Here is a 13,289-nt window from a genome sequence, read left to right on the forward strand (position 1 = left end):
CCCTACCTTCGGCTCTACTTTCACTGCAAGTCTGCTTGAAATTCTCTGCGTCTCCCTCTCCATCTAACCCTCCCCCTGCTCATTCTCTCTCTCTCCCCCTCTAAATAAATAAATAAAATCTCTTTTTAAAAAAATGAAAGAAAGTAAATGCATAGTATTTTCTACACATGTATACAGATTCTCACCACTTCCTTAAATATTTTTATTTTTTGTTTATTTTTTAGAGAGAAAGACTGCATGAGCATGTGGGGGGGAAGAGCAGAGGGAAAGGGAGAGAGAGAATCTTAAGCAGGCTCCAGCTCAGTGCAGAGCCCAACACAGAGCTGGATCTCACAATCCTGAGATCCTGACCTGAGCCAAAATCAAGAGTTAATCACCTAACTGACTGAACCACCCAGATGCCCCTCCTTAAATATTTTTAAAGGCACAATGGAAAGCTTTAACTTGAAGTTAACTGTCTCAATTGCTCTTTCTTTGCATTCAAGTAGAATGGCAAGGGTGAAAAGAAAGCTCAGTTATGTGTAGTAATTTATGTGAATTACTGGATATTATAAGGAAGAATTGTAAGGGTACCCAATTTAGACTTGGAAAATCAAATACTGATTGGGGAAACTCTCTGCGAAAGTGACATTTAAACTGAGGTAAACAAATTGGTTTTGTTTTTAAGGTTTTATTTATTTATTTAGCAGAGAGAAAAAGCACAAACAGGGGGAGTGGGAGAAAGAGAAGCAGACTCCCCACAGAGCAGGGAGCCTGATCATTACCTGAGCTGAAGGCAGACACTTAATGACTGAGCCTACCCAGGTGCCCCTAGAATTTGGTTTAATGAAGAACAAGAATGTGGGGTTGGGAGATGTATTCCAAGTAGAAAATTAGGAGTGCCACTCTGAAGCATTTTAGTCTAAGGCATAGTCTTAATTTTTCTTTTCAGTAATTAGAGCATCCAGGTTAATGCAGCATATATATTTTTCTCTACTTGGCTAAAACAGAAAGAGAATTAATAGCATAATACTAGACACAAAGCTTGTGACTATTTCCAATAAAAAGTTTTCCCTAATGCTTTTAAGGATTAGGAAAACATTAATTAGCTTATCTGTGAATATAATAGATAGTTTTTTGGAGATAATATTTTTCCTGATTGTAAAGACATTTTATTCTAGAAAATTTTGAAAATACAGAAAGCAATGAAGAAAATATAAGTCATTCATATTCCTACTACCCAGAGACAACCACTGAGAAGGTAATGCTGCTTTATTCCTACATCTACATATGTAGCAGCATTTTTGTAATTGAAGATTTATAGTTATACATACAACTTTGTAGTATTTTTTTTCACCTGATAATATCATGGATCTTTTCCAGGGCTATTAAATTTTCCATAACATGATTTTAATAGCTATGCATAAATAATAACTTGGCCACTTACTGTGTGCTGGCCACTGGCTTAAGACTTTTTTAACTTGTATCCACAGAACCATTCTATAGGGCTATTGTCTGTTTTTCAAAGGAAAGAAATTTTAAAACTTGCCCAAGGTCATAAGCTAATAAAGGGTAGAGGTACATAGCTTCTCAATACAGTAATTAATTTACATAAAACCCTATTTTTAGACCTCCAGGTTGTTTCTGGTATAATTTTTGGCTATTTGAAAAAATAGTCATGATTCTGTGGGTTGGCAGTCTAGGTTGGGCTCTGCTGGGCCAGCTCACCCCTGTTTCACATGATGTTGACTAGACTCACATGTCTGGGCCCTTAGCTGGGCTGGCTGGACCACTCTCTCCACCTGGACTCTCATCTTTAAGTGGGCTAACTCAGGTTGTCCTTGTGACAATGGATTCCAAGAAGCAAGAGTGGAAGACGCAAGGCCTCTCGAGGTTTAGACTCCACACTTAAACAGTAGCACATCCATCACATTCCATTGGTCAGAGCAAGTTACAAGGCCAGCCCAGATTCAAAGTGTGGATTCCTAAATCCTACCTCCTGATAAACAGAGCTAGGACATATTTGAGGCCAGTTGCAGTCCACTATACTCATCATTTAGTTCTCTGAAAGGTTCTATGTGACTAGAATGTGTAAGTTGCTTAATGCTAGTAGGAAGAAATGGCCTGGTATAAATAATTCCCCTAACCACAGATGGGCATAAGCCAAGATGCTTGTTACCTTAACTTTGAGAACTAGCCTCATTCTAAGGAGCCTATCCCCATACCTTCAGAGTTGGTGAAAAAATGTAACCTTCCTACATGAATATGACCCCTCGTGTATAGGTTGTAGACATATTTATACCTTTCTGCACTAAAAAGGCAAAGACATTTTGAACTAGAGAGCCTCAGTAATCAGGGCAGGAAAGAAGTGCTTATGGTATCCTGATACAAGTGTGTAAAACAATGTAATGTACTGAGGCTAATTTAGGGTAAGTAGAGCCTGATAGAGCCTTACATCAGATGCATCTGAGAAGTATGTTTTAGAAAAAGTGACTGTACAATGAAGATAACCAAATGGCAATAATAACCAGAATGAATACAGGGATAATCTATGGGGAAGTTTTTTCAAAATGAAAAAAGATGTAACTGCAAGATAAATATGCTCATAAATAAAAATGCATAGTCTGAATAAATAGGTGAAAGGTGAAACAGATGGGAAGGTTGGATGTGAGGGCTGGCTAAGTGCTCTGAAGGAGCTGTTTGAATAATTGATATGAGGGTAAAAGATAATTGAAAAGGATAAACGTGATTTAGGGTTACTCTAACAAGCATAATTTAACTAATAATGATGGAAAGATTATGAGTACATCCATTTATTACCCAATCAAATGATAATAATGTTGTAGCCACTCAGACTTTACTCTCCAAAATGCTAATGCTGGTGTTATTTTTTACTCCAGTCATATCTGTCGTGGTGTATACATGCTGTTTTGGAATTTAAGTATAGAGGTAGGTTTTATGTGAGAGTTGTTCTCAGTTGGAAAACATGAGGCATTCACTTGTAAATGCTATAATGGAATAGACTTCTTATGTAACTTTAAATATTTCAAAGGCTAAGTTTATAATCATAGCATAGAAAGTATAAATGATGAGTTAGACATATAATATATGAAATATCGGTACCTTACCTGATTTACATAGTCTTACCTTGATAAATCAGCAGCTTATCTGGTATTCATGATATCATACTACGTAACCAAGGAACCCCACTGGGCACAAGATCAATGTGTGATGCCATTATAAATATTTTTTTAATTTTATTTATTTATTCATGAGAGACACAGAGAGAGAGAGGGACAGAGAAACAGGCTCCATGCAGGGAACCCGGAATGGGACTCGATCCCGGGTCTCCAGGATCACGCCCTAGGCCGAAGGCGGCACTAAACTGCTGAGCCACTGGGGCAGCCCCATTATAAACATTTTTTTTTTCCATTATAAACATTTTAATAGAATTTACTCATGATATCCGATGACTCAAAAATCAATTTATTATTTTTACCATTAGTAAATTTTGTGTGACATAATTCAAAAGAATTTATAATGTTTATTATTCAGAAAGATTTATGAAGAATAGCTACATTTTAGTTTTCATGATGTCACAATCTGATATCATGATGTTTTGAATATAACTTTAAAATATACATTTAACACTGCATTAAGTAGTGAGTGTATTCTTAGGTTGACAAGAATGTCAGCAAAGCAGATGAAGAAAAAAGGTCTGTTGCATTAATTAGCATCCTATTGAAATATGAGTTTAATTTTTATATTGTTGGATTTATTTAATGGTTTCTTTATTAATCCAATTAAAATCTGTATATAAACCACTTCATAAACAAAACCAATGCACCTAACAAATAAAGCATAAAGTCCATGTGTTAATTTTCTGAGAAGCCCTATCACACTTTCTACACCGAAATTATCGCTCAGAGATTATAAGATCAGGGACAGATTTAGAGTGAAAAATCTTTCGTATATTTTGTCAACATTCATACTCATTCTCTTCTGTTGACTTCATTTAAAAACCTCTCTTTCATTTTAGATGTATGTATTGCTAAAAGAAAAATCTTTATAAGCCTCCATAACAAAACTCAGAATATAGAGATATGTTGACTAATTAGAATATGCAGTCTTCATGAAGCACTTACACACCTACTGCAGGCCAGGCACTACCAGGAACCAGGAACAAAAGAAGGACCTAGAGAGATGTCCCTGCTGTGAGGCAGTTTACATTCCCACGGGGAGAGACAGCCAATAGACAAACAAATAAGTGATAAGAAACAAATGGATGACGAGAAATATCAGTGACTTACTTAGCAAAGTCTGAGAGATTACCTGTGGTTTATAGTGTAGTCCCTTGGAGGAGGTGACATCTAATTTGAATTCCGAATAGTAAGAGGAAGCCAATGCTGAGAAGTAAATCAAGCCATTAAATTCAATTCACCAAAAGCCAATTCTCAGACTAATTTACATATTGAAAGGAAGTAAGAAAACCAAAATGTTTGTGGACGGCAGCCCAGGTGGCTCAGTGGTTTAGTGCCGCCTCCAGCTCAGGGCGAGATCCTAGAGACCCAGGATTGAGTCCCATGTCGGGCTCCCTGCATGGAGCCTGCTTCTCCCTCTGCCTGTGTCTGTGTCTCTCGTGAATAAATAAATAAAATCTTTAAAAAAAAAAAATGTTGGTAGAATTGTGGTAGATCTCCTCAGGACATGCACACACACCACTTTTTGAATTTTATTATTGTTGCTGCCAGAATTATTTATGAAATAAATTTAAATTCTGTCCTAAGTGTAAGATCTATCCCTGGTCCTGAGTGTTAGTAAGATGGAGATACACTTCATATCACAATATCTTTTCTGTTTTAACTTCTATTAGGCTTAAACCAAGCCATATGAACAAGGTGAGTCATAATGGAATCTCCAGGGGACATGAAGGAAAAATCTTATAGATATATAGTTTCTTATGTTAAATAAAGAAAAGAGGGGAAACTATTGTTTTTACAATATAAACTATAAAAATGAAGCCTGACTTAATCTTGAATGATGGGTCTATCTAAGTGATAAGGTTATCAGAATCTTAGAGCCAAAGAGAAGATTTTAATATCTAGCAGAAGAGGATACACGTGGGTTTCTAAAGTTTGAGAATTATGGCCTGAAATGCTTTCCCAAAACTACCTTTTTTGTCACTTTAAGAAATTTATCAAGGATCCTAAAATTATGCAATTCTGTTTTAGTAAATAATTCTCAGTAAATTAACAAAATGGCTATTGATTTATGTACAGATATATTTATCTCAGATTTATTTGTAGTTGTGAAAATTCAGGAAAAGATCTATGTTCACAAAAGGGAAGTAAATAAATTACATATATATGTTTATCCTCAAAAATTCTATCCAGCAATTAAAAATCATATTTTGGAAAAAGGATTTAATGCCATAGGAAAAGGCTCAGCATGAATATAAAGTATAAAATGGTAATAATTAAATATTTAAAGGAGAAAGATGTGTTTATAACATGGAAAGAACTTGGAATCAGCACAGCTTTGGAGAACAATTTGGCAGTGTCTGAAAAGTTGAGAATGTGCAGACCCCACGACCTAACATTAATATGATTGATATATCAATAGATGAATAGTTCTCTACTCACATGATACAATACCATCAGATGGTAAAAATTAACAAATTGGATCTATATTTCTGCAACAGAGACATATCTGTGTATCTCAACTGAGCTATCTCTTAAACAGTGTTGAGGGCAGCCCGGGTGCCTCAGCAGTTTAGCGCCGCCTTCAGCCCAGGGCGTGATCCTGGAGACCCAGGATCGAGTCCCACGTCGGACTCCCTGCATGGAGCCTGCTTCTCCCTCTGCCTGTGTCTGTGTCTCTCATGAATAAAAAATAAAATCTTAAAAAAAAAAACTGTTGAATTTTAAAAATCAAGTTGCAGATTGATACATATGTGAAATTGTGTTTATATAAAAATTTTAAAACACATATAACAATGCCAAATATTGTTTACATATACACATAGTAAATAAACATATAAAAAAGCATGCTTCCCCATAGCCTGGAAGAATGAGGAGCAGATTCATGAGGGTGGTTGCCTTTAAGGTAAGAGTGAAGGAAATAAGACTAGAGAGAGATGGGGTGGGGAGGGAAATAATATTTAATTCTATCTGTAATAGTGCTTTATTTTTAAAAATAAGCAAAACTGACAAAATGCTTACATTGTGAATTTGGAGTGGCAGTGTATTGTTTATGATAAATTCTTTTTTTAAAGTGTGCTTTTAAAGCCTTCTAAAAACAATGATCAAAAGAAAGTACATTCAAATTTGCAGTGGTTATTATTCAGCAGTGAGATTACATTTCAATTTTAATTTTCAACCTTCAGACATCTCTGAATTTTCCAAATTCAAAAAATGAATGTTGAGAAAATCAGGGCCATTACAGATAAATAAATGATAACTGGGTAGTTAGTGGACCTCTGCTCTGTGAGGAGTCCCTTAGGCTCTTGGGTCGCGCTGCTCCTAGAAGGCTGAAGTATCAGCAAAGGAAGGATGAGCCTCCCAGGGCCAAAAGGGAGTAGCGGGCTGGCCGCCTGCGCTTGTGGAGATACAGAAGGGCCACGTCCTGTCCTGGGCAGGGAGGCAGGGGCGTCAGTCCCCGCCAGGGGGTCTCACCTTGAGCATGCGTCAGAATCACCTGGCGGGCTTCTTAAAGAACTGAGCAGCCCCCCAGAGTTTCTAATTCGTTAAATCTGGTGCCAGCCTGTGCATTTGTATTTCTGACAAGTTCCTGGGCATTATTGACAATAATGATGTTTGTCCCAGGACCGCGCTCTGAGAACTGCTGGTCTAAGCAAAACCCAACCATCAGATATTTGTATTTTTCATTGCTGAAATATGAGAGAGACATTTGGCAGGAATCAATCCAGTGTTATTATCTGGCAGATCCACAAATTTACTTGATGGAGTGAGCCAGCCGGTCTCAGAGGGAAGTTGGAGTCACATGCAGTCACATGCAGGCAGAAAGAAAGAGAGAGGAGGAGGAAGGAAGGAGGGAGGGAGGGAAAGGAAAACCAGAAAGAAAATAGCCATGGAGGCGCCTGGCTGGGCTCAGCCGGTTAAGCATCTGCCTTCAGCTCAAGTCATGATCTCAGGGTCCTGGGATCGAGCCCTGCGTCCGGCTCTCCTGCTTCTCCCTCTGCCTGCCGCTCCACCCGCTTGTGCTCTCTCTCTCGGTGTCAAACAAATAAATAAAATTTAAGAAAAGAGAAGAAAATAGGCATCCAATGAGCAGAGAGCTCAACAGTAGGGAGATTGAGAGCCGGTCCAATCTAAAGATCACAAACCACCGAACAGATTTTATTGGGAAAAGCAAGGTAATAAAATGAGCATGAAAAAAGACTTAAAAAAACAAACAGGGCAGCCTGGGTGGCTCAGTAGTGTAGCTCCGCCTTCATCCCCGGGTCGTGATCCTGGGGTCCTGGGATCAAGTCCCATGTCAGGCTCCCTGCATGGAGCCTGTTTCTCCCTCTGCCCGTGACTCTGCCTCTCTCTCTCTCTCTCTCTCTCTCTCTCTCTCTCTCTCTCTTTCTCTCTCTCTCTCTGTGTGTGTGTGTCTCTCATGAATAATAAATAAAATCTTTAAAAACAAACAAAAAAAAAACCACAGGTTCAATCAATCATCAGGGTCTCTTACTATTTGGCAAAACTGGGAATCCAGGATGACACAAAATTAATGTGTCTTTCCCATCATTAACCAGTGCGGGGAAGGCTGCTGAGGGACTGACCCCTTTCTTGCTCCCTCCAGCCTTTCTCATCTTTGCTCCCCCTTTTCTTTGTACTCTTCCACACTGAACAGCTCTTCGGTGCCAAACATAACACTGGGCCATGGATAGAGAAGTGCCCCCCGTCTCTGGACTGCCGCAGCATGGTACCCCATGCGCAGTAGCTGCCGACTGGTTAAAAGTGCAGTGAATGGGAGACAAGTGGGTCATTTTTGTGAGAAGCGTAGACTCAGTGGAGTGGCCCCTGCGATGTTAAGCTTGAGACATCATTGGGAATGCTACTACTGGGCACTTTTCCCTGTACCTCACATTTTTTCCCAACAGATTTTGCCACTTTCCCGTTGCCTGTTGATGTTTACAACACCCATGCCCATGGCCTGTGACTTTCAGCCAAATGAGTATATGCTTCATTACAGCACCTTCGATCTGTCTCCGAGCCCAGGCTGCAAATAGAGCACTTGCCTGAATACATGATGCCTTTTAGTTTGAGGCATTCTCCTGATTCCTCAATGAAGACAGCCCCAAAAATGTTTGGAGCTACCTTAAATGATGTGGGGTTTTAGGAATGCGGATAAAGTAGTTATGTCTTTATTTACAAGATTTAATTTGTTAAGTTATGCATACATATTTTAAACCTCTAAAATATAAATCTTTTAAATTTTTTAAAAACAGTTTTAGTATTTTCATGAGTCTTAAGCCTTTTAACAGTTTTCCAGAGCATTATCACCTTCACCTTCAGTTAAGTTGCCTGAGTACGGCATTTTTTAAAAATCTGTGATGGTGCTGTCACAGGACAGTTTTATCCCAAGCCACGTGTCTCCCTCATATAACAGTAGAATGATTTTTTTCATTCATCCCTTAGTATAATTTCATGGGCCCCACAAAGTAATTACACACTACATATTAAATTGATGATAGAAAGACTTATGTACCACAAGAAGTAACACTAGCCACTGTTACATTCTCCGTTAGGATTAAGTACTAAATCTTTTCAAATTTTATTTGCCATCTTTTTTTACTTAGCAATTCCATTAAGATGACCTCTTTCAAGCTTTCCACACTAGCACTGATTGCTTGTTGTCTCAAGCCAGTATATTTTCCCCCAAGCAGGACCTTGTGACTTAATAAAGGAAGTAAGAAAAAAATAAAATAAAATAAAATAAATAAAAAATAAAGGAAGTAATAGAGTACCCCATAATAGATGGGAATTTGTAAATCTTAACTATAAAGCAACTCCCACTCTTCTATTCAAGAACTGTGGGGGAAATTTCTTGTATCTGGAAATGTACTGTATATTTTCTTTTAATTTTTTCTTAAATAAAAGAAGCTTTTTCTCCTTTAGGCCAATATGATGATTAGAAAAGAAAATCATAAGCATATGTACAATTAAAGAGTGATAAAATGTAATTGGGTTAGCACAAAACTTTCCAATTATCAGAACATGAGGTGATGGATACATTTTTAATGTAGGGAGGCCTTGTGTGTGCATGTGTGTGTGTGTTTGTGTATTTGTGAAATGCTATGATTATGCATCTATCTCTAATTAGAAAGTTGCATGTGGTGAAGAGCAACCAAATTGGTTTAACTAGAGTGAGTAGATCAAGTTGGAAGAAGAAAACAAGACGAATTTGACATGTGATTTTGACTGCAGAGAACATCAAAGTGGTTTGGTGCACTTAGCTGTTTAATATATCTTTAAAACTGTGCACTTCTCAGTTTTTCAATATTAAATATACAGTTTACATATTTACATATGTTTCAGGCTGCATTATTGGAATTTTGAAGAATGAAAACATCAGATGAACCAACCTGCAACATCTTGGATTCAGATTGGAAGATGAAGAGAAAGTTTAAAGAATGTGGTCTCTAAAGGCGGGTAGTACCTGGAAATATTAACCGACTCACACTGTAAAAATGAGACCGGTCTGTAGACAATAGAGGTTATTTTAGTCTGACATCAAGGTTCAAGACAAAATGTTGAACTAAAAACTTTACACTCTTCCCCTCCCCCAATCCAGGCAGGTACCAGCATTGGCGAATATGATTTTCCTTAGTCAGAAGCACTCATTTTTACCCATGTAGACCATCCTTAGGAATTAAATATTGTTTATTTAATGTAGATTATAATGGGAAACTGATTTTTTCCACAATGGCAGATTTCAAGGACTTGGTTCCAAACTGAGCCGAAGCTTCCCAATGCATTTTGTACAGTCTGGGAAAAACTGTGCTGCATTGGCCATTTTTGAAGGCCATCATGCCCTGTAATATAAGGATATCATCTTATTGCTGATATCTTTGGAGAGTCCCAAGCAGACACAGAAAATGAATGGAGGCAAGGACTGTGACGGAGGGGACAAAGATGGAGGTCTTCCAGCTATACAAGTTCCTGTGGGTTGGCAGCGGCGTGTGGATCAAAATGGAGTGCTTTATGTCAGGTGAGCCTTATTATTACCTGTGGTCTCCTACAAGTTTGCAATCCCGAAATTAAGAAGGTAGAGTCTATTCCTTTGAGGGAGCAAAATACCATCACTGACAGCACCTCACATAAATTTGAATAAATGACCTTCGTGCTGGAAATATTTGAGTGTTTTATGCTGTCCTGTTTTGCAATGTAAATTGCCTTAGGTTACAAGAGAGAATTTTTATGCATTACTTGTGTTTATATAAGGTGTCATTCTGCTTATCTCTGTAACGAGGATAAAGAAAAATATGAAGATTTCTAAAAGAAACATATAAGCATCATTACCACATTCACAGGAGAAAGTAAAATCCTAGAAATAGACCTGATATCTCTGGACAATATTATTCTGTCTGTCTAGTGCTTCAGCTGACTTTTCTGATGTAAAGTTGAGTGTTTTTATCTGTAGGCAGTTTTAGTCATGAGTCTTCTTAATTCCTGATATTAACTAAAAATAATTTCCCTGTTTTTTCTGTGCAGTTTTTATTCTGCTGCATATAATAGTAAAAAAGAAAAAGTCATGTTGGAGATGGCTCTTCATCTCACAAGTAAAAATCATACAAATAAAATGCAAATGTCTGATCTTTTAAATTTTGGTGATATATATCTTGTGTCCAAGTTGAATGGAATAACTGAACCGTTAGCAAGTTTCAAGGGTTTTTTTTTAACTGACATATAATATTGTATTAGTTTTATTACTACAGCTTAGTGATTCAATATTTATATGCATTATGAAATGGTCACCTCAGTAAGTCCAGTTACCCTCTATCATCATACAGATTATTACAATATTATTGACTATCCCCTGTGCTGTACATTACATCTCTGTGTCTTACCTATTTTATAACTGCAAGATCATACCTCTTAATCCCCTTCATGTATTTTGTCCATCCCTCTACCCATCTCCCCTCTGTCAACCACCAGTTTGTTTTCTGTATCTGAGTCTGTTTCTGTTTTGTTTATTCACTTATTTTGTTCTTTAGATTCCACATATAAGTGAAGTTATGCAGTATTTGTCTTTCTCTGACATATTTTGCTTACTACCCTCTTCATTAATCCACCTTGTCACAAATGGCAAGGTTTCATCTTTTTTTTATCACTAATTTTCCAGCGTGGGTGCGCTGGGGGATGTGTGTCCCACATCTCCTTTGTCAATTCATCTATCTGTAAACATCTAGGGTGCTTCCGTATCTTGGCTATTGCAAATAATGCTGATGAACATAGAAGTGCAAATGTCTTTTTGAATTAGTGTTTTCATTTTCTTTGGTTAAGTATCTAGAAGTAGAATTACTGGGTCATATGGTATTTCTATTTTTAATTTTTTGAGGAAGATCCATACTGTTTTTCAAACTTGCTGCTCCAGTTTACATTCATACCAGCAATGCACAGGGTTCCTTTTTCTCCACATCCTGACCAACATTTGTTATTTCTTATCTTTTTAATGACAGCCATTCTGACACTTGTGAGGAGATATTTTGTTGTGCTTTTGATTTGCATTTCCTTGATGGTTAGCGATGTTGAGCATGTTTTCATGTGCATGTTGGCCACCTGTATATCTTTGGGAAAATGTCTGTTCAGGTCATTTGCACATTTTTTAATCTGATTTTTTTTTATATTAAGTTGTATGAGTTCTTAGATATTTTGGACGTTAACCCCTTTTTGGGTATACCTTTTGTGAATATCTTCTCTTATTCAGTAAGTTGCCTTTTTATTTGTTGATGGTTTCCTTCACTGTGTACAAAGCTTTTTAGTTTAATACAGTCCCATTTATTTATTTTTAGTTTTGCTATCCTTGCCTGAGGTGACAGATCCAAAGAAATATTGCTTAAGACTGATGTCAAAGAGCTTGCTTACTGCTTATGTTCTCTTCCAAGAGTCTTATGGTTTTAGATCTTACCTTCAAGTCTTCAGTTTTGAGCTTATTTTGGTGTATGGTGTAAGAAAGTGATCCTGTTTTGCTATTTTGCATGTAGCTGTCCAGTTTTCCTAGCAACACTTATTGAAGAGATTGTCTTTTCCCCCATTGTACACTCTTACCTACTTCGTTGTATATTAATTGACCCTATAATCATGGGTTTATTTCTGGGCTCTCTAAATTCTGTTATATTGATCTGTGTGTCTGTTTTTGTGCTAGTGATAATACCATAGTGTTTTGATTACAATAGCTTTGTAGTAAGTTTGAAATGGGGATTATGATTACCTCCAGCTTTGTTCTTCTTTCTCAAGATTGATTTGGCTATTCAGGATCTTTTCTCCTTTTTCATTGATATTTTATTTATTTGGGTGCTCTCTTCTTTTTTTTCTTGATGAATCTAGCTAAATGTTCATCAATTTTGTTTATGTTTTCAAAGAACCAGTGCTTAGTTTCCTTAATCTTTTCAATTTTTTAAGTTTTAATCTTTATTTCACTTATTTCAACTCTAATATTTATTTCCTCTTTCTACTAACTTTGGGTTTTGTTTGTTCTTTATCTAGTTCCTTTAGGTGTGGGGTTAAAATCCTTATTTGAGATTTTTCTTGTTTCTTGAAGCAGAACAGTATCACTTTAAATGTCCCTCTTAACACTGCTTTTGATTGCATCCCATAAATTTTAGGATGTTGTATTTATCTGTCTCAAAATATTTTTTTATTTCTTCACTGTTGTTCAGTAGCATGATGTTTAGTCTCCATGTGTTTGTGTTTTTTCAGTTTCTCTTCTTGTAATTGATTTTACATTTGTTTCATTAGTGTAATTGGAAAAGATACTTGATATAATTTCAATTTCTCAAATTTATTGAGACTTCTGCAGCCTGACATGATGTATCCTGGAGGATGCTCCATGTGCACTTGATGGAATGTTCTGTATATATCTAATAAGTCCTCTGGTCCAGTGGGTAGTTTAAGGCCAAAGTTTCCTTATTGATTTTCTGACTGAATGATCTATCCATTAATGTAAGTAGAGTGTTAAGTTCCCTATTATTATACTGTCAGTTTCTCCCTTTCTGTCTCTTACTATTTGCTTTATGTATTTAGGTGCTGCTGTGTTGGGCACATAAATATTTAAACGTGTTATATCTTCTTGTTAAATTG

At 36.9% G+C, this 13,289-nt stretch overlaps 1 protein-coding gene across 7 annotated transcripts in view; it reads left to right on the plus strand.

The window, feature by feature from the left end:
* The window catches only part of LOC129495411 (methyl-CpG-binding domain protein 5), a 433,502-nt gene that overhangs the window by 358,618 nt on the left and 61,595 nt on the right, over positions 1–13,289 (plus strand). For all 7 annotated transcript variants that reach the window (XM_055302889.1, XM_055302888.1, XM_055302892.1 and 4 more), the window contains one exon: positions 9,525–10,197. In XM_055302889.1, coding sequence (XP_055158864.1) covers positions 10,085–10,197 — 113 coding nt within the window. In that variant the 5' untranslated portion in view covers positions 9,525–10,084. The remainder of the gene's footprint in view (positions 1–9,524; positions 10,198–13,289) is intronic.

Source organism: Nyctereutes procyonoides, unplaced genomic scaffold (assembly GCF_905146905.1).
Source record: "Nyctereutes procyonoides isolate TBG_1078 unplaced genomic scaffold, NYPRO_anot_genome, whole genome shotgun sequence".
NCBI classification, from domain to species: domain Eukaryota; kingdom Metazoa; phylum Chordata; class Mammalia; order Carnivora; family Canidae; genus Nyctereutes; species Nyctereutes procyonoides.